The 21,849-nt window shown below is 33.9% G+C and overlaps 2 protein-coding genes and 1 pseudogene across 3 annotated transcripts; 2 read left to right on the top strand and 1 right to left on the bottom strand.

Annotated features, from left to right (window-relative positions):
* Positions 1 to 5,664: 5,664 nt before the first annotated feature.
* On the top strand, positions 5,665 to 9,856 carry LOC111810549 (pentatricopeptide repeat-containing protein At2g30780). Of its 2 annotated transcripts, XM_023697265.1 has the most exons (4): positions 5,665 to 6,075; positions 6,174 to 6,648; positions 6,959 to 8,186; positions 9,535 to 9,856. In XM_023697265.1, exons 2-3 carry the CDS (start codon positions 6,229 to 6,231, stop codon positions 8,078 to 8,080), a joined length of 1,542 nt encoding a protein of 513 aa, XP_023553033.1. In that variant the 5' UTR covers positions 5,665 to 6,075; positions 6,174 to 6,228; the 3' UTR covers positions 8,081 to 8,186; positions 9,535 to 9,856. The 2 variants fall into 2 exon arrangements, with proteins under 2 accessions (XP_023553033.1, XP_023553032.1); XM_023697264.1 differs by having other exon boundaries at positions 5,665 to 6,648.
* A 1,950-nt stretch (positions 9,857 to 11,806) lies between these two features.
* LOC111809897 lies at positions 11,807 to 16,512 on the top strand (annotated as a pseudogene).
* A 770-nt stretch (positions 16,513 to 17,282) lies between these two features.
* LOC111810917 (RHOMBOID-like protein 2) lies at positions 17,283 to 20,871 on the bottom strand (the record flags this gene model as incomplete). Its single annotated transcript, XM_023697761.1, is given in 5 exon segments — positions 17,283 to 17,621; positions 17,711 to 17,961; positions 18,709 to 18,872; positions 18,956 to 19,119; positions 20,417 to 20,871. Coding segments are annotated over 5 exon segments (972 nt in total). The 3' UTR covers positions 17,283 to 17,509.
* Positions 20,872 to 21,849: the final 978 nt, after the last annotated feature.

Genomic DNA, 21,849 nt, shown 5'->3' with positions numbered 1-21,849 from the left:
TTGAACTTAATGGCAACATCAAATCAAGTTGATTAAGAAAAATGTCTAAATGTCGTCAATAAAATGTCACAATCCATCTCAATATATCTAACATAACTAACTAATTAACATTTACAATAATAGTCATAAATAATACGTAGATTAACACATTTTAAAAATATAACTAAAACTACGTAGATTAACACGTTTTAAAATGTCGTGTTCGTCTAACACGACTCTCCACAATGGTATGATATTGTCCACTTTGAGCACAAGCTCTCATGACTTTGCTTTGGGCTTCCCCAAAAGGTCTTACGCCAATGGAGTTAGTATTCTCACTTATAAAACTCATGATCATTCCCTAAATTAGCCGATGTGGGACTTCCATCATCCAACAACAAGAAAATGTCGGGTTATCAAGTGTCAAATTCTGAGTATGGGTCGTTATATTTTCTTTTTTTTATTTCGTACTTCTTAAATACAATTTTAATTTTTTTTCTTTTTTAAGTTTCCTTCACTTATTTATTATTATTATTTAATATTTTTAAACATTAGATAAAAAGAAAAAAAGAAAAAACTCAAATCAATTTCTTTGAAATCATCGAAAAATAACCAATTTAAAAACAATTTTTTTTCACGTATATAGCAACCAAATAAATATTTTAATTTAGCCAATTATTAAATCCAAAATGTAACGTGGAATCCTTTTGGCACAGCGGTGGGAGATCCGACGGCACAGAAACGAATCTCACCTACCTTTTCAACCGTTGCCTTCTACGATGTATGACGTCATCCTCAACTTGCACTCCACGATGGCTATATATATATATATATATTTAATTTCATTTACATTTTCTTTAAAAAAACCCATTTCAAAATTTTAAGAAATTGAGACGTAGAAGAAGGGTAGAGGGTGAAAGGATGTGATCTCCATTTTCATGACCCGAACGATTCAAGTATTATGATTATAGTCAACTCGAGCATAATTCAGAAAAATACAAAGAACACTAACCAACACGTGAATGGTTCTGAAGCTTGACCAAATACAAAGAATACTAACCAACTGTACGAGCCTTTTTCTTTCTCCTATTATTAAAGTGGGGTGGTTGGTTTTGATTCGACAAGAGTCGAATCCCTAGTCGAAGGTCCAGTATATTAAATAAGAGACATTTTCGTTTGCAGAAACGAGCAATAGATGATGCACCATAAGAGACATAATTGACTGTTTCTAATTAAAAATAAATTTATTAATTAAACTAGTTCGTGAAAGAGCACAAAACATAATTTAATACATTTAAGAATTTAATAATAAATAATAAAATAGTAATATCATGATTAAGTGATTTTAACGACTATTTATCTTTATTTATATTATTGGTTGGTGGGTTATTGACTAATTCAATGTCTTAATTTATAGTATACTAGGATGCAATTTTTTTAATTATATTTTAAGTTAGGATACGTTATTATTCAATAATATATTTTTTTTATTATTATTAAGAACCTATAATTTTGAAAATTGCATTATAGCCCTTGTTTTTAAAGAAATTTGATGTGACAAGTTTTTTTTTTAATATTTTAATTATCTTAAAATAATTTCAAACAATTTTATTTTATATTATATTCCATTTTTAAATTCAAAAACTATTCCCACGTAGAAAATTTCAAAATGATGTATTAATTTTTAATATTTACACCTCATAAGTCACAATCAATCATCAATATTTTATTTTATAAATCTTGAAAGATTATTATTAAATAGTAACTTAATTTATTAATTATTGAGAAAAATAAAGAAAACGAATAAAATAAATAAATGAAGTGGCGTAACCGGTTGGAGTGGACCGATCAACGAAATTGTTCGGTTTGGATGCATTAGAGAGTTGGTGGAAGGAGGGTAAAATAGTAAATATACAACGTCCGGAATTTCAAACAGAATTTTGGGTTCACCGTTCAGTTCTGTTGGGCTGCTTTTATGAATACCGTTTTCTTCGGCTGTCGTTTTCCATTATTATTTATTTTTAATACATTATATTAAATTTCATAGTTCATTAATAATTTTGACTTAAAGTTTATTTATTTTTTCGTCAAAAAAAATTATATAATAAATTTTTGAAACTTTTTCAATTTGGTGACGGAAAGATATTTGACCTACTCGACACGTTTTAAAATTCACGAATTTACTAAACATACACTAAAAGATTATTGTTTTGTTAGATACATAAAATAAAAAATGTATGTCTTCTCGATCAATTTATTTTAAAAAGTTGATACAAAATCGAAAAATTTAAGAATTTATTTGATTATCATTATGTAAAATTCCCGAATCAAATAAAGTTTAATAATTAGATTTATAATTTAATATTGAAAAAAATTATAATTCATATTTTGAAAGTAACAAATTCAAAATTTGGATTTTAATTTAAATAATGGTTTAAAACGTGTGATATAATATATTCATAAATCATAAAATTAATTGTAAATTTTTTGTAGAATTATTATTTAAAATATAATGTATAATTTATAACTTAATAAAAAAAATTGAGTTTATAACCCAAAATACTATATTTTTCAAAAATTGTATTTTTTATATAAAATTTCATTTTAAATTTTAATTCCAAAATTAAAAGACAATAAATTTGTTTTTAGAGTTTTCACCTAGGAATTTCTCATCCTATTATAGCCTTTACTTTATGATAATTATTACCATTACTATTTTACACGCTAAAGTCCCCGCAACCACCTACGTAACTTTTTGACAGACGTGTCGACATTTAGTAGGATTCATTTGATAATGAGGTAGGTTCGATGTAACGCCCCAGATCCACCGCTAGCAGATATTGTCCTCTTTGAACTTTCCCTTTCAGGCTTCCCCTAAATACTTTAAAACGCGTCTAGTAGGGAAAAGTTTCCACATCCTTAGAAATGGTGGTTTGTTCGTCTCCCCAACCACTGTGGGACATCACATCCAATGTCTCGTAGAGGTGGTAAGGTGGTAGGATTCTTATATTTAATATAATTCTATCGATATCCATCTAATATTTCTAACAAATTAAAACCTCAACTTTTGGCTCGTCTTAAACGCAAACCAACTTGAAATTCCCGAGGCAAGCATATTCACACACATAATTTTATTAAATATTGAAATTTATTTATTTATTTTGAATTTGCATAATAATTTTAAAGAAGGTGAAGAATTTAAGCGTTGTTGGTAGGCGATTTAATTCGTACATCATGATTCATGAGTTTGTTGTCAAACATATATATATATATATATATATATATATATATATATATATATATATATATATATAAATTACATAATTTTTATTTATCTTCTTATTGTATAGTATTTATTTTATTTTTCCCATTTTCACAATACCGTTTATTTTCAATATCCTATTTATGAAAAAAATTATTTATGGAAAAAAACAAGACAGGTTTTGTCATAAAATAGAGTAATAGGTATTTAGCACGTGGGAGTTAGGGCATAGGTATTTAGCACGTGGGAATTAGGGCTTTGTTGAGCCCATACAAATAATTCCGTCCATAAATAATGTAGGAACAGGTAATAAATAGGTTAAATAATTTTCTCTCTCTCTTTTTAATAATATATAATTATTCAATTTCGTGACTCTATATTTTTTAATTTATAATAATTCACCTTTTATGGTGGGAAATTTCATTAATATTAAATTTAAATTTTTATTATTTAATAATTTAGTCTTATAATTTGGCTAATCAATTTATCAATCTCCCTAAAATTTAAATTGTGAAATTGTTCTATTTTTTTTAGTACAATAAGAATAAGATTATATATTTATATTTATGAAATTTATTATATATTTATTATAGTTATAATTAATATTGAAAATTATAATTAAGAATAAGATTGATTAATCAAAATTTAACCCTTTTTTTTTTCTTTTTTTAATTATTTTTGTGAGAAAATATAAACGTGAAAAACGTGGGACAGACACGTGAAAAGTGATGGAATTCATTAGATTTATCCCTTTCCTATACCATCAGTTTTTCCATTAAATATTTATTTATTTTTGTTCATTTACCATTTTAATTTATTATTAATTCTTTAATTTTGTATCTATAAATTAGTGTATTATTAAAAAACTTAATTTTTTTTTTTAATTTGTGAAATTTAAAAATTTAATGGAAAGTAATATAATTAAAATATTATTAATTATCGATCTAGTAAAAATATTATACTTATTTTAAAGAATGATCGAAATTTTGTATTCATATTTTTATCAATATATTTTTAAATTTGTAACGTTACATTTAGGTCAATATCAACATTTAAAATCTTGATACGACTGAAATGCTTAACACGTTTGATTCGACTGATAGCTTCCAATATCATGTCTGTTTATAGTGTTGTTACGATTTATTATTTATTTAAAAATTAATTAATTATGGTCAAAATAATTATTCATTAATATATATATACATTTTTTGTAAAATCCTAGGGGAGTTTGAAATGGTATGCCGTTGACCGTTTGACTATGGCTTGTATTGTTGAATAACTGTACCATTATTTGACTGAGCTTAGATTTCTTGTGTCTTTATTCTTGTCATTTGCATTTTTTTAAAGAGAAATTTCTAATTTCATAATCTTATTTATTATTTTTGGGAATTTTTTCTTTATCTTTGTATGGTCAAAGTCACGGAGTATTTAATTTATCACATATGTTTTATCTGTCACAGGTATTTTCAAAATACCCTACAATATCACTGTTATGAACGGTATATTTCAACCAATTAAACTATAAGCCTTCGAAGAGATCATACGGAAAGAGAAGGTTTTTGCTTTCTATTGTATAATATATGTTATGAATTAGAATAAGATAATTAAGCAAACGACCCTTTCGCAACGCTTTTCGGCCCTATTCTTCATTTTTGGACCTTGTTTCTAACTGTTCCATGCTGTGTCTCAGGAACCTTTTCAATATGGTTCGGTTCTATCTAGTAAATATAGTAAAGGGGAGCGGACAACAAGTTGGACGACGCTGCAGAATTACACTATTTAAAGCAAGTTGTAAGGTCCGAAGAACCTTAGCCCCTACCGTTCTATTTCAAAAACTGAAAGCTAACTAGCGATTGCTCGTTTTTCTTATTAGATGTTTTTGAGCCTCCATTGATGCATATAAAAATAGAAAATCAAATTCATATTTATGGAATTGAAATTACCGTTCAAGTGGCACAACGTTTACAGTAAAACCCCAAATTATTAAATTTACTGTAATTGGGCCTATAGTCCAATTTAGATTAATTTGTAAACTGGGTTGGGCTCAAATAAATTGAGTTAATTGGGCCTAAGGTCCAAAGAAAGGCTGGGCCCAAGCCCAAATCAAAATGATGGGTAAAAGAGTAATCAGGCCCAAGCCCAAGCCCACGTAGATCATGAGAGAGATAATCGAAGAGCCAAGTATAGATATTATAAATATAATTAATTGGATTTATTTAGTTTTTTATATTTGAAAATTAAATTTATAAATATCATTTTCCTATTTTGCTGTTATGAGTGTTGTTAACATTTAAATTATATTTTGATAATTTAAAAAATTATTTTTATTTTTTAAATTGTGTGAGAAAATTAAATAAATAAATAAATAAAAAACACAGAGGACTTTGATTTATGAGGTCATCAAGAGGTTAAAAAAAAATAATAAATAAAAGAAAAATGGGAAGAAAACCTAACTCTTCCTCACCTTCCCCCCTATTCCTCATGCCTCAGCCGCCTGAGAGGCGTTTTCCGACATCTCCACCTACCGGCGGCGGACTCCGACCAGAGAACATTGAGAAGGCGGCGAGTCACTGTCGATCTTCGCTGTAGCTTCACTGATTGGCGTCTCAGCGGCTCGCGAATTGCAACGCACACTCGCGCAGACCACGAACGGCTCCTTGCTTGTTCAGACGGCGAAGCACAACGACGGGGTGCCGCTGCTCGAATCTGATCTTTGACTGACTCGTTCCGGCGGTTCCAGCAGCGTGTTCCGACGTCTTCGCAGCCCGCGAGCGGCGGTCCCCTTCGGCAGCCACCGAATAGACCGTCGGCGCGCGTTTGGATGCTGGATGAAAGTATGATTTAATCTTAAATCTTAAGCTTATATTTTCTGTATGGTTAGGTTAATAGACCAGTTTCCTCGTTGATTCTCACTAAAAAGTGTGTTACTTAGAGTGGGCCTCAGCCTGGATTACTGCAAATTCATTCTCTGACGAATCAATCTAACGATGAAGCAACTATGGAAGTTCTCTGTTCGTCATAGGTTCTTAGTAAATCGCAACATTTTTGCTCCATTTTCCTTCTCACTCGCAAACAATTCAAATCATTTCATCTTTCCTCATGGCCTCCATACTCAATCCTGCTCTTCCTCGTCGCCTGTGCCCTCAATCTCTTCGTTTTCGCTGCTTCCTAATATTATTGAATTATTTTCCAACAAGCCTTCTGACCAAGACCTCTTGGTGAGAAGACTTATGCAAAGGAAGGTCACGGAGGTGATGCATGAACTGATTCAGAACGCCGAGGATTCTGATAAGATTGTGAAAGTATTGGAAGACAATGAAGGCTTCCTCTTACGGAGACATGCTGACAGTTCTGCTTTTGTCGAGTTGCTAAAGCAATTGGGTTCACAGCCTCACTTGGCATTGGAGGTGAGTTTGATTCTGCATACTCTAAGAAAATTGCTTCATATGAGTTTCTTAATTATATGTTTATGTGGGAATTGCTTACATAATTGTAGTTTGTATTAAATCGTTCGAAATGTTGAAATTTCATTGAAGTGGAATCGTTAGAAATGTTGAAATTTCATTGAAGTAGAATTGTTATTTTTGAGGCTTAATATTATATAATGTTGACATAAAGTTGAAAAATACAAGGCCTATCAGAGGTAATCATGTACACGTCCTCGATAAATAATTTGACGATACTAAATATATGATCAGCTTATTCTTTTGCACTTAGGTGTTTAATTGGAGAAGAAGGCAGGAAGGTTCCTTTCCTTTGACTGCTGAGGAATATGCTAAGAGTATTACTGTTGCGGGTCGATCAAAAAACGTTGACCTTGCTTTTGAGTTGTTCACTGAGGCTTCTAATAAAAGGGTCAAGAGAACCTCTACTTATAATGCATTGATGGGTGCTTACATGTATAATGGCTTGGCTGACAAATGCCACTCGTTGTTTCGGGATCTTAAAATGGATGCAAATTGTGTTCCTACCATTGTAACATATAACATCCTACTATCGGTATTTGGTCGGTTGATGTTAGTTGATCACATGGAGGCTACCTTGCGAGAAATACATGATTTGGATCTCTCCCCTAACGTGAGCACGTACAACCATCTAATAGCTGGGTATGTTACTGCATGGATGTGGGATAAAATGGAGCAAACATTTTTGAAGATGAAGGCGAGTTCGGTAAAGCCAAACACTGAAACTTTGTTGTTAATGCTTCGTGGATATGCTCATTCTGACAATCTTGAAAAGATGGAAGAGATGCACGAGTTGTCAAAGGATCATGTCGATGACATGAATTTCCCTCTTATTAGAACTATGATATGTGCATACTGTAGGAGTACTATAGCCGATAAAGTGACAAAGATTGAGGCTTTGTTGAAGCTTATTCCGAAAGAAGAATATCGACCATGGTTGAATGTCTTATTGATAAAAGTCTATGCTCAAGAAGATTTGTTAGAGAGAATGGAGAATTCGATTAATGAGGCATTTGAGCATGGTACATCAGTAAATACTCTCCATGTGATGCGCTCCATTAGTGCCAGTTATTTTCGGTGCAACGCAGTGGACAAGCTAACGAACTTTGTAAGTCGTGCTGAATGTTCAGGTTGGAGAATCTGTCGGTCTTTATATCATTGTAAAATGGTTATGTTTGCATCAGAAAAGCGTTTCGAAGAAATGGAGTCTGTACTCGACGAAATGAAAAATATCAACTTGGATTGGACGAAAAAAACATTTTGGATATTGTATAAAACCTACTCATTAAGTGGTTGCAGGTACAAGGTTGACCAAGTGTCGTGTTATATGTGCAAGCTTGGGTATGGGATTCCCTCGGATTTATCTCCGTCTTGACGTTCTCGGATCGAAAGAATGAAAATTCCATAATTGACTTATCCAATTGTTCTTATTGGTTTTTCTCATGAATAAGTGCAGAACCCAGATTTCTGAGATATCTTAGGTAAGCATCATGTCTCATTTTTACTATCAGTCACTTTATTTACCTTGCTTGCTTCGCTTGCCTATTACATGGACTGTTTATTCCAATATATATATATATATATATATATATATATATGACACTCTTTTACTCTCCCATTCTTATTATTTGGGTAGTTGGTGGATTATAAAGATTTTGGGTTCTAATAGCAATTTAGTTCTAGTGGATAAAAGGGTTTAAAAACTCTAGTTGGGTAAACTGGTTCAAGATCATAAAATGGGCATTTACTTTTACCCCCTTGTGAAGTTTGTTCTTTATTTTGTTCTTGCTCCACTTCAATGTACTCTTCTTTTTAATCTTTATTGGTTTACATTTACTTTCTATTTGAGAAAGTTGAATGAGAGATATCCTAACTTTTATTTACCTGCTGTTGGGAACTATGTAGCCAAGTTTTCATATATTTATCTTATACTATCTCTAGAAATTAGACCTCATCCCTTTGTAGATAGATATGTTTAGTTAGGATTAGTTAGTGCCTGTCTGATCTCAAAACAACGTGTGTGTAACGGTTCAAGCTCACCGCTAGCAGATATTGTCATCTTTGGGCTTTCCCTCTAAATTTTTAAAACGCGTCAGCTAGGGAGAGGTTTCCACACTCTTATAAAGAATACTTCATTCTCCTCTCCAACCGATGTGAGATCTCATAGTGCGATCTTTCATTTCATATCGAAGTGGTTGTTTATGATCGTACTTTTTTTAATTCAAAAGAGTAGATTCATGATCGTCTGAATATTTGATTGGTAGCATAAAGTGCTCAAATGATGACTTGAAATGGTTTTCAAGTGTAGGATTTACCTGCTGTTGGGAACTATGTAGCCAAGTTTTCATTTATTTATCTTATTACTCTAGATATTAGAACTTATCCCTTTGTAGAGAGATAGGTTTAGTTAGGATTAGTTAGCGCCTTATATTTAAAAGTCTGATTTCGAAACAACGTGTACGTAACGGCCCAAGTCCACCGCTAGCAGATATTGTCCTCTTTGGGCTTTCCTTTTCAGGCTTCCCCTCGAGGTTTTTAAAACGCGTCTACTAAGGAGAGGTTTCCACACCCTTATAAAGAAATGCTTCATTCTCCTCCCCTACTGATGTGAGATCTCACAGTGTGACTTTCATTTCGATGAAATGGTAGTTTATGATCATACTTTTTTTTAATTCGAAAAAGTAGATTCATGATCGCCTGAACATTTGATTGGTAGCATAAAGTGCTCAAATGATGACTTGAAATGAATGAACCTTGGAAACTAATAGCAACGAACAGTTTTGATGCTTGCTTGGGAAAATTTTACTTACTTATTTGTTTATTTTGTAGAAATCGAGCATTCGAAGTGGAATAGAGATTATATCGAGATAATCGAGCTGATTGGACACGAGATGAGAAAGAGAATCTAATTTATGTCTTGAAGAGGCAGCATTCGCCCATGAGTTTATCGTTGAGGGCGTCTCAACGCTACGAAATCTGTAAAGCATATGGCGCAAACCATGGTTGAAGCATGTGTGCACATTTTTTTTTCTTTTCTTTCACTTATTTTCTTTAACAAATTGAGATTTAAATATTTTCTTTTCTTATAAAATAAGATAATTACTATTATAGAACACTATTATTAATGTATTAAGTCAAAATTTCATTTTTATTACAATTTGTTGACTTCCCTAAACATTTAACTTTAATATAATCTTAGTTCAATAATTTTGATTTATTTTTGTGTCAAAATAACTTTAATATTTTAATTATGATTTAACTATTAAAAATATTAGATAAAAATTATAAATGGCTTATTATTTTTTTTTTTTGTTTTTTGTTTTTTTTTTTGAAGAAACAAGTAAAAAAATATGTTATTTGCTTATTTAAATTAGTAACTAAGCAACTGAAGTTACATATAAACTTATTCCCCGTAAATCAAACACAATTTTGATAAAAAATCGAAAGTATGATTTTCATTAATGTTTACAAATATAAATCTTATAAATAACAATTTCCAAAATAAAGAAAAAATAAAGAAAAAATATTAAACGGATATCTAAGATATACTCCGTAACTAATTATTAAAATATATTTTCTAAATATCATATATATATATTTATTTATTTATTTATTAATCGTAGGAAAAGAATATAATGTTTGTTGTCAGGATATTTAGTATTAAATTATAGTTTACCATATATATCATATTTGATATTTTATTATAAAGCAAATATGTAGATATTTGCGTGTATCATCTTTCTATTTATTGTTATTTCTATTTGTTACTCTTTCTATATTCTTGTAATTTATTTGATTATAAATAAGACAACTTTCACACTATTTAGGTGTGGTGAATTAAGCAAACATTCTCACTTTTGAAAGAGTTATTAGAACTAGTTCTCACGATATGATAAAATCATTATGAAATGGTCTCGATTATAAGATTATTTACAAAGTTTTGTCGAATTATAAATATGAAAATTGAACTATTAAAATTATACCGACTAAAATTTAATTTTCTTCTAATGGTAAGGTCCCATAAATATTACTTGTTAGGTATAAGATACGCGTTGAAATTAAAAGAGTAATTTATATCTCCATAAAAGGAGGTTGACACGTACAAGATTTTAATAAATTTTAAGACCGTAGGGAACATTTTAATAAAGTGTTATTAAATTTAAATAATAAATGATTAATAAATTCCAACGACTTTAGGATTTACCAATCTATTGGCACGACTAAATTTAGGGCATGACTCTGATACCATGTTAAACGAACACGACTCTCCACAATGGTATGATATTGTCCACTTTGAGCATAAACTCTCATGGCTTTGCTCTGGGTTTCCCAAAAGGCCTCACACGAATGAAGTTAGTATTCCTCAGTTATAAACCCATGATCATTCCCCAAATTAGCCGATGTGGGACTTCCATCATCCAACACCTCCCCTCGAACAAAATGCCAAATAGATGGCAAATATCATATCATTGTGGAGAGTCGTGTTCGTCTAACATTGTATCAGAGCCATGCCCTAAACTTAGCCGTGCCAATAGATGACAAATCCTCGAATGTCGAACAAAGAACTCCAAAAAGAAAAAAGAGTCAAGCCTCCTCGAAGGCAGTAAAAAATGACTATGACTCCAAAGGAGTCGAGCCTCGATTAAGGGGAGACGTACTTTGTTCGAAGGGAGGTGTTGGATGAAAGTGTCCCACGTTGGTTAATTTAGGGAATGATCATCGGTTTATAATCTAAGAATACACTCTCCATTGGTATGAGGCATTTTGGGGAAGCCCAAAGCAAAGCCATGAGAGCTTATGCTCAAAGTGGACAATATCATACCATTGTGAAGAGTCGTGTTCGTCTAACAGAAATTGAAACGGAGAAAAAACCATTCAAGTTTTTCTAACCATACTTACCTATTTTGATTTGGGTACGATTTCAACTCATTTATGCACTTCTCCTACGTCCAGACGTCAAAACCTCTGTCTACGAAATTTATTGGAGAAGGTGAGATGGTTTGTAGCGTTAAATTACGAGTACCACTAGCTATAAAAGCCTCACATCCTTCCAAGCCTATTTAAGAAACAAATGCTCCATTGTGTTCTTGAAGGTAAGCAAAATGTGGGTTGTTTTGATAGCAAGTGTTGTTGTTTTAGGGTTTACAAAATGGGTTCATAGTTGGAGAAGGCTCAAACATTATGAAAAGCTTCCTAAAGGTTCAATGGGTTTTCCATTACTTGGTGAAAATTTGGAGTTCCTTACCCCACATTCTTCTTTTCATATTGCTCCTTTCATCAAAACAAGAATGGTTAGGTATTTCAAAATCTATGCTTTTCTTTATTTTACGGTATCAATATATAAAATCGATATATATATCGTAAAAATGAAAGTCTAACGGCTTAATATGCTGACCTCAGTATGACTAGCTTGTTCAGATTATATATATCGTAAAACTGAAAGTTTAACGGTTTAATATGCTGACCTGAGCATGAGTAGCTTGTTCAGGTTATATATATCGTAAAACTGAAAGTTTAACGGTTTTATATGCTAACTTGAGCATGACTCGCTTGTTCAGGTTATATATATCGTAAAAATGAAAGTTAAACGGTTTAATATGCTAACCTGAGCATGACTAGCTTGTTCAGGTTATATATATCGTAAAAATGAAAGTTTAATGGTTTAATATGCTAACCTGAGCATGACTCGCTTGTTCAGGTTAATATTGTACTACTTGAGTTCGACTAGTACGAGTTCTCCTACTTTTTTTTTTTTTTAATTATTTACTAATCGAAGGATTTTATTAAGGGTCTTTGAACCTAAATTTCAATAGTAGAAGAGAAAAATGCTTAAAATATGTCTAGAAACCCGAGAAAAAAAAGTCAAAGTCAACTTTGAAGGGCATTTTAGTCATTATAGAGCATTTTTCCCGATGATGAATCTTTAAGTAGCCATTATAATATTTCGTGAGCCGTACTTGTAGGGATTGTTAGGATATGCTAGTATTCGAGCCTAACTTGTCATAAATATGCATGTTTATGGCATTAGATAAACTGATGAGTATATGAGTGAAGATAAAACATGTCAAAAGTACATGTCTTGGTCTAAGGGATGGTTTTAGCTCTTAGAAGCGAGAAGTACATAACTTAACCATGTTGTAGGGGAATGTTGGGGTCATCAGGTGCTAGATCCGGATTTTGAATTTTGATCCGAGAATTAGGCTCGAGACGCTACAAATTATCATCGATCAAGAGCTAGAAGTTCGAATCTCTCACCTCACATATTTCTTGTTATGTGCTAATCGGAGCGTAACCTAATAGATAAAACTTTAGTAGCTTATTTAAAGTTAAAACTTCGATTCCCGAAACTCCTAAAAAATCGTTTGATAAAAGAGAGACTAAACTCACAAATTATTCTTTCTTTTTAGGTATGGACCAATTTTTCGAACAAATTTGATGGGACGACCTACGATTGTCTCGACTGATACCGACCTAAATCACTTAATCTTTCAAGAAGAGGGTAATTTGTTTCGAAGTTGGTATCCCGATCGCCTAACGAAGATATTTGGAAGACAAAACATCCTTTCAATGCATGGCCAAATTTTTAAATCTCTAAAGAACATGATCATGAATCTTTATGGTATTGAAAGTATGAAAAAGATGGTTCGTGAGGTCGAGGCTTCAACAAAGACAAGGCTGAGACGGTGGTCGTCTCGTAACATGATCCTTAAAGGATGAGACTGCAACGGTACGTTCACTGTAAAAAGATCGACTTATTAGACATAAAATTTTTAATTTTTATAAAATATGTAAGTTTAATGATTTATTCGACATTGCAGATGATATTTGATTTTACTTCAAAGAAGTTGATAAGTTATGATCGAGAAAGTTCATCCGAGAACTTGAGAGAGAATTTTGATGTCTTCATTAAGGGTTTGATTTCCTTGCCTCTTAATTTTCCGGGAACCGCTCATCACAAGTGCAGACAGGTAACCCAATTATACTTGGGGCTATTTTTTAGAGTGATTTTGGAATGGTAAAAAATCAATTCGAATCGGTTCTATAAATGCTTATCGGACTATCCAACCCAAACTATAAAAGATGGGTTGGGTTGAATTTTCGAAAAACAAGGTTTGATTTGTCGGTTAGAAATTTTTTAATCGGGTCAATCCAACCAACTCGAAAATAGGTTTCACAACCGAACCTAACGTATTTTTTAAGATTATCATGAAAATTTTTCCTCGACCGAACTCAATCCATCCCATGGACACGCTTAACTTACAAATTTTTAAGGTAAGAGAGATGATACTCGGTTTAAATTGGTTCACTCGATATAGGCTATGTCCAGTTCTCTGCTATCCGTGCATGTTCCACTAAAATTGTCAATAAGAATATACAAGACTTCACAGTTGTTCGATGATGATTTCTCTTACTTTTTTCTCAAGAAAAATGCTCACGAATCACTCGAAAAAAACAACCCTAACCCTAACGGAGTATCGTTATGTTATTCTTCGACAGGGTAGGAAAAGAACAATGAAGATGCTAAAAAACATGCTACAAGAACGACAGGCAAATCCTAGGAAACAACATAATGATTTTTTTGATCATGTTCTTGAAGAACTTGAAAAACATGGAACTCTTCTCACTCAAGAAATGGCTTTGGACTTGATGTTCTTTCTCCTTTTTGCAAGCTTTGAAACCACTTCACTTGCTCTAACTTTAGCCATCAAATTTCTCGTCGACCATCCTCGTGTCTTGACCGAGCTAACGGTATCAACTTTAGAGCTCAATTTGACGAATCGACACACAAATGAATAACTTTTTGATACCTTCAAACGTTGTTAGGTTGAGCATGAGGGCATCTTGAAGAACAGGGACAAGGCAGATTCAGGACTTAATTGGGCTGAATACAAATCCATGACGTTTACTTTTCAAGTAGTTTCATCATATCATTATTCTCTCTTGATTCACTTGTTTCTTAATCTAACATGAATTGATGTCTTCCATTTGTAGTTCATTAATGAAACGTTGCGACTCGGAAATGTAGCTCCGTTGATCTTTCGAGAAGCATTGAAGGATGTCGAGTATAAGGGTATGAACTGAATTCGATATGACTTATAGAAAAATGAAAAACGTTTCGATAAAATGTACTTTTGGTCCCTAAAATTTGATTGATCGTACTTAATTATATTAAGGATGATCATATGATCTGATAACCCGACTAATCTGGACTACCCAACTTAAACCATAAAAGTTGGGCGGGATTAAATTTTTTTTCGGTTTTTGGGTTGGGTTGAGTTTTTGAAAAATCGAAAATTTGGTTCCGTTTGCAAATTGACATTTTTTCTAGTCGGATCAATTTAACCAACTCGAAAATAAGATTACAATTCAATCCTATTATACTTTTAAAAAGATTAAAAATATTTAGGATGTGTAACTGATGTCAGTAATGTATTGTGACTGGTAAATGTTTGCTATTTGAATTTTTATGATATTTTAGTTATTAATATAACATATAGGTAGAAACTTTTTAAATAATTAAAAAAACCGACAACCCAATTCAACCCAAGATTATATTGGGTTGGGTTGAGTTAGTTTGGATGGTAAACTCTATTCGGGTTGCTCGTGTCACTATCCCGAAGATTCGAGTTAGTCAAAAAGATTTTTCTAGCCTAACTCAACCGTACTTGTGAGTAATGTGTCATTCACTTTTTGTCTCTAAATGAGTTGTGGACTTCAACGGGGGCAAAGAGTATAGGACGATGACAATAGTTGTAGAAAAGAAATTAATAAAGCCACGTCACGTCACATTAATAAAAAAAAAAAAAAATTACAAAACTTACCTCAATGCTCGTCATTTTCTCGTTGGTCAACTAACGGTCAACTTTAAGTCGAGAGGTATATTTACAATATGTAAAATTATTGAGTTATTTAAGAAATGGTTTACATTAAATGAGGTTTGTACGGAGTAGGATTTGTGATTCCAGCAGGATGGATAGTTGTACCGAGTCTCTCAGCCGTCCACTTGAATCCAGAAAATTACGTTGACCCTCTTACGTTCAACCCGTGGAGATGGGAGGTACGTTAACTTGACACTAAGTATTAGAGGCGTACACGGGTTGAGTTAAAAAAAAGATGGTAAAAAATGAAATGGTTATTTGATACCAAATTTTTACCTTTTTGTGACAGAAATCAGATGGTGGGGCATCCAAGCATTTGATGGCATTTGGTGGTGGCCTTAGATTTTGTTTTGGTGCAGAATTTGTCAAATTGCAAATAGCTGTGTTTCTTCATTCTTTACTTACAAGCTATAAGTAAGTACGACTTCCCGAACAATTTTCATTACACGTTCTTCAGCCTCGATTCTTTTCGTGATTTGGCATGACCTGTCATATACGAATAGACCGACTTTATAAGTTGATTGAAACTTTTTAAAGTATAGAGTTAGAGACTATATGGTCATAATTGATAAAGTTAACTTGTTTTGTTTTCGGTTCACTCAGGTTTGAAGCAATTAAAGGAGGTAACATTAGTCGAGATCCGGGCTTACAATTTCCAGATGGTTTTCATGTTCGGATCACGGAGAAATCGTTATGCAAATAAGAGAATAAGAAGGATTTTCAGATAAATAATGTTGGAGCACCTCTATGAAAATTAGGTCAATGTTCATGCTTTGGAAAAATGTGCAACTTTTTAGTCCAAAGTGGTTTGAACTACATGACATTTCAGTTGAGTTATTATAGTTTGGACGAGGCATGCTAGAGAATATATGTTACACTACTGGTTAATATAAAGTAATATACACGTAAAGTGTTTGGATCTCTTTACAAAATGGGTGTTTATACGATTTGAGCACTCGATCAACCTGAACTACCCAACTCACATCATAAAAGTTGAGTTGGGTTAGATTCTTTTTTCGGTTTGAGTTGGGTTGAATTTTTGAAAATCTAAAAATTTGGGTTGGTTCTCGGGTTGATATTTTTTTGTTCATGCAACCCGAAAATAGAGTTACAACTCAACCAACCTGTGAGATCTCATATCAGTTGAAGAGGGGAACGAAACATTCTTTAAACCTCTCCCTAGAAAAAGCATGGTAAAGGAGGGCAAAGCATGGTAAAGGAGGGCAAAGCATGGTAAAGGAGGGAAAACCTGAAACAGAATGCCCAAGAAAGACAATATCTACTAGTGGTGGGTTTGAACAATTACAAATGGTATCAGAACTAGACACCGAGCAATGTGCCAACGAGATCGTTGGCCCCTATGGGGGTTGGATTGTAAAATCTCACATTGGTTGGAGAGGAAAACGAAAAACGAAACCTTACTCATAAGGGTGTGGAAACTTCTCCCGAGTAGACAAAAGACCAAACCCAAATTTTCTCACAAGGAACCCAATCCTTGCCGACAATTCCCGCCCCAATCCCTTGAAAAAATAAAAACTTCGAGAACACCTCTATACTTTTTTAAAACCTTCAAAATACCCTAACGCTAGTACCACATCTCAAAAATACTCGGGAACTTTCAAAACTAACATTAAAAAATATAGAAATAATTTATGATGGTTTTCATCCATATAAGGACGGTAAGAATTTTTTAATATATATTAAAGTTTTCATTCTTACTCCATAAATTGAACATCCAAAGATGTAAGCACAAAAAGAATGAAGTGATACACTATATGAACAACAGAGAGCTCACAAACACACAAACTACGTCACCCTTTTTTCTACATACACTGTTCTTTCAACTAAGACAACATATGGAAACATTGCATCATCATTAACAAACACATTCATAGACATGTACCATGATATCAAAACAAGCCTAATCAGTTCCCACATTCCCATTTTGATGTTGGCACACAACTTAGATAATGACACCACCTGCAATGGTTGTTTCCGTTCTCCCCTCGAAATAGCATCACCAACCCGATCGTGAACCTGCAATGACGAAGCAAGATCGTAATGAAGCTTTATTTTCATCTCTGCTGTTATCAGCATTCATCGATCGGTAGAAGCGATACACTTACCCGACAATTAGAAGAGCGAGGGCCACGAAGCATAAAATATATTGGTAAGCCTTGTGCTTAGATACAGCTCGAGAACTTGCGGGGAGATGTCGACGTTCCATCCATCCGAACTGAGGACGGAGAAGCAAAACAAACCCAAGAAGAAAGCCTGTCAAGAACCCGCCAATATGGGCGAAGTTATCGACATGAGGAAGAATCCCGACAGCCAAGTTAATGGCGATGATGACGATGAGTGTGATGAGAGCTGCAGCCTGCAAGAACAATAAGTTAGCTGTTGATAACATGGTATGTTCAAATAAGGTACACACCAACCAACATGAAAACAAAGACCATGTGAACCTCTTCCTAGCAGACACATTTTAAAAACCTTGAGGGGAAGCTCGAAAGGAAAAGTCCAAAGAGACAATATCTGCTAGCGGTGGGTTTAGACTATTACAAATGGTATTAGAGCTAGACATCGATTAAAGAGAGGTCGATTGTGAGATTTCATATCGATTGAAGAGAAAAATGAGTGTCAGCGAAGACACTGGACCCGAAAGGGGGTGGATTGTAAGATCCCACATCGGTAGGAGAGGAAAACAAAGCATTCTTTATAAGGGTGTGAAAACCTCTCCCTAGCAGACACGTTTTAAAAACCTTGAAGGGAAGCTCGAAAGGGAAAGCCTAAAGAGGACAATATCTACTAGCGGTAGGCTTAGAATATTACAAATGGTATCAGAGCCAGACATCGATTAAAGAGAGGTCGATTGTGAGATTTCATATCGATTGAAGAGAAGAATGAGTGTCAGCGAAGACACTGGGCCCGAAAGGGGGTGGATTGTAAGATACCAGATCGGTAGGAGAGGAAAACGAAGCATTCTTTATAAGGGTTTGAAAACCTCTCCCTAGTAGACATGTTTTAAAAACCTTGAAGGGAAGCTCAAAGGGAAAGCCCAAAGAGGACAATATCCACTAGTGGTAGGCTTCAACCGTTACTCATTTTTGTGTCTTCAACTAACCTTATCGGTATATATAGTCCAGTTCGTCAAGAGTTCTGATAGCATTGCACCAAGAAGCCCAAATAAAGCACCAGAGGCACCAACAGAGATGTTGTTTTGTATGAAAAGAGACGATAATATGCTTCCACCTAATCCCGAAAGCAAGTAGAGTATCCCGACCCGAACTGCGTGATTACGTCAAAAAAACAACCAGTGAGCATGAAATTTCCAAAGTACAAAGCAGGCCAAAGTAAGACACTTGACGTACTGAATCCGAATTGTTGTTCGAGGCGGATCCCGATAAATACCAAGCTCAACATATTTGCAAGCAAATGAATGACTCCAGCATGCAGCCAAATACCAGTAATGAGCCTCCATGCTTGATGCCCATGAACTATCTTTTCCCATTCAAGGGCTCCCAGTTTCTGTAGTCTGAAATAAATGATATCAGTTGTGGTAAAAACTCAATGCCTAAAGAGTAGTCTCATGTTATTCTTTGCATTCATGTGTCTCTTCCACAAATGGTAGAGTTGAATGTGTGCAATAGCAAATACAAAGTTCAAATGCACAAGAACGTCATCGACAATTGTCATTGATGTAACGGCTCAGACCCACCGCTAGCAGATATTGTTCTTGAGCTTTTCCTTTCGGGCTTCCCCTCAAGGTTTTTAAAACAAGTCTACTAAGGAGAGGTTTCCACGCCCTTATAAAGAATACTTCGTTCTCCTCCCTAACCGATGTAGGATCTCACAATTCACCCCTCTTCGGGGCCCAGCGAGGACGCTGACACTTGTTCCCTTCTCCAATTGATGTGAAACTCCCAAATCCACCCCCCTTCGAGGTCCATTGTCCTTGTTAGCACATCGCCCAGTGTCTGGCTCTGATACCATTTGTAACGGTCCAAGCCACCGCTAGCAAATAGTGTCCTCTTTGGGTTTTCCCTTTTGGGCTTCCTCTCAAGGCTTTTAAAACTCGTCTGTTAGAGAGAGGTTTCCACACCCTTATAAAGAATGTTTCGTTCTCCTCTCCAACCGACATGGGATCTCATAAAACCATTCATCAACAGTTATCGAGATTAAAGGAGAGACCTAGGAGAAGTATATAGTATTCAACTAAAAGGTTTCTCCAAGGAAAACCTTTTCTAATCACAAAAGTAGAGCACAGATTATAACTTTTTCTTAGGAAAACCTCTTCAAATGAACAGATTAGATAACCTCTAATGGAGTTCTACAAAGCCATTCTATACATTAGTCCATTAATGGAGGTACCCTTTTCTCAAAGTTGAAAGATCTACTCCAAACATTTAAGTCCTTCGCTCATGAACCCGATTGAACACGGTAAAAGAAAATATCCGATCAAGGGAGAAAGGCTTGGTCTGTCCTTTGCTAAGTGAAACTAAAAGCTAAGCCGAGAATACTGCATCAACAACTCAATTTGCCCGGTAAGACCAAGTCGCCTTATGCACGGTTAAGCAGGTAAGCGAAGGCTCTCTCTCGCCCTATTCATTTCATTTGACCAGCAATGAACTAGAACCCATGAGGCTATAGATTACACAAGTGCATACAAAATACCTCAAACAAGGAAACATAAGAACCTCAACTTAAAACCAAGCAAACTTCCATGATAACAGCAACAGATTAACACAGTGACTAATGTTCATAAACAGAAAATCCCAATTGCAAAGGAAACAGAGTTCATAGAAACCCAATGGCAAAATTAAACAACTCACGTGGAAGAAGAAGGACCAAACAGAGGATTCACTCTAAGAGGCTCAAAAGAAAACCGTCCAAGAAACCTGGCAACACACTCCTGAGAGCCCAGATTGTTGTGGGGACAGTTATTAACATACATAACAACAACGAACATAGCAACATTAGCCACCACGAACATAGGAACCAACCAAGAAGTCCATTGCTTCTCAGAGGCGTCTTGATAATAAGAACCTGAGTAATTCCCAGGTGGGTTGTTATTGGGTTTAGCCCCTCCTCTTTCCAGATCTCGGCTACCCATTTCACTCAATCCCTCTTTTTCTCTCAATCGATCACACTATATGAAGCCCAAATGAGCGATCAGTTTCGCCCAAATGGGTTGGTTGAATGGAAGAAATGGAGACGGAAAAGGGGGGTTTCAGAGATTGAAGCGATGAAATGAATTGGGATTTGGGATTTTGTTGTTGTTGTTGTGAATTAGATGTTAGGCGGTGGGTGTAGGTTGGATTCAACAACCGGGGGGTTTCCAAGTTTGAATGAAAGCGGTAAGAAAAAGGAGTAATGAGTAATGGAGGTTAAAGAAACGCATTTCTTGATGCCGCTTGCTCGTGTGTGAATTGTGGAGTGGGGAATCATTACATTTCAATGATTGTTCTAAATTAAAGAACCCAATTCTTGTGTGCTTCCCATTTCCAATATATTTACAACCTTCAATTATTCAACTTTTCATCTTCTCCACTTCAAACCTTTTATGGAAGGTTTCCACACCCTTATAAATGGTGGTCAAGCAACGTGGGACATCACAATCCACCCCTTTTGAGGAACAGCGAGAAGGCTGGCACATCCTCCGGTGTATCTGGCTGATACCATTTGTAACGCTTCAGATCTACCGCTAGCAGATATTGTCTTTCTTAGGCTTTCGGGCTTCCCCTCAAGGCTTTAAAACGCGTATGCTAGGGAAAGATTTTTACGCCCTTATAAATGGTGGTTAATGGTGGTTTGTTCTCTTCTTCTACCAAGACATCACAATTTATCTTTCTACTTTAACAGGATCTTTAAAAAATAATAATTTTATACGGATAACTTTGAGTTGATTTTATATAGAATCAAGTAAAAATTAGCTACATATTAAATTGATTCAATTTAAAGTATAAATTGTTTAAATTTTTTTAATTCTACAATAATATTTTAATGGATGCTATAAGAAAATTCAAGCATATTTCACTTTCTCCATTAATTTTTTAAAATAGTTTTAAAATCATTAATTTTTTTAATGGATTATATAATAGTTTTTTTTCCTTTAAAAAAAAAAATCACTATTTAAAATAAAAAAAAAAATCATCCAAAGCTTGCAAGTGGGGATGGTTGAAATAAGTGGTGGATTAGCTCATTTTCTCACCTATATATATATATATATATATATATATATATATATATATATATATATATATAT

The sequence above is a fragment of the Cucurbita pepo genome, chromosome LG14 (assembly GCF_002806865.2).
Source record: "Cucurbita pepo subsp. pepo cultivar mu-cu-16 chromosome LG14, ASM280686v2, whole genome shotgun sequence".
NCBI lineage: Eukaryota > Viridiplantae > Streptophyta > Magnoliopsida > Cucurbitales > Cucurbitaceae > Cucurbita > Cucurbita pepo.
Note: the sequence above shows the minus strand (reverse complement) of the source record. Positions and strands in the feature narration are given on the sequence as shown.

What these genes read in the sequence shown, in the direction of transcription:
- LOC111810549 (XM_023697265.1), top strand. Translation starts at nt 6,229, where the DNA reads ATGAAGCAACTATGGAAGTTCTCTGTTCGTCATAGGTTCTTAGTAAAT. An exon ending in AGCCTCACTTGGCATTGGAG is followed by an intron (nt 6,649 to 6,958) that starts GTGAGTTTGATT and finishes TTTTGCACTTAG; the next exon opens with GTGTTTAATTGGAGAAGAAG.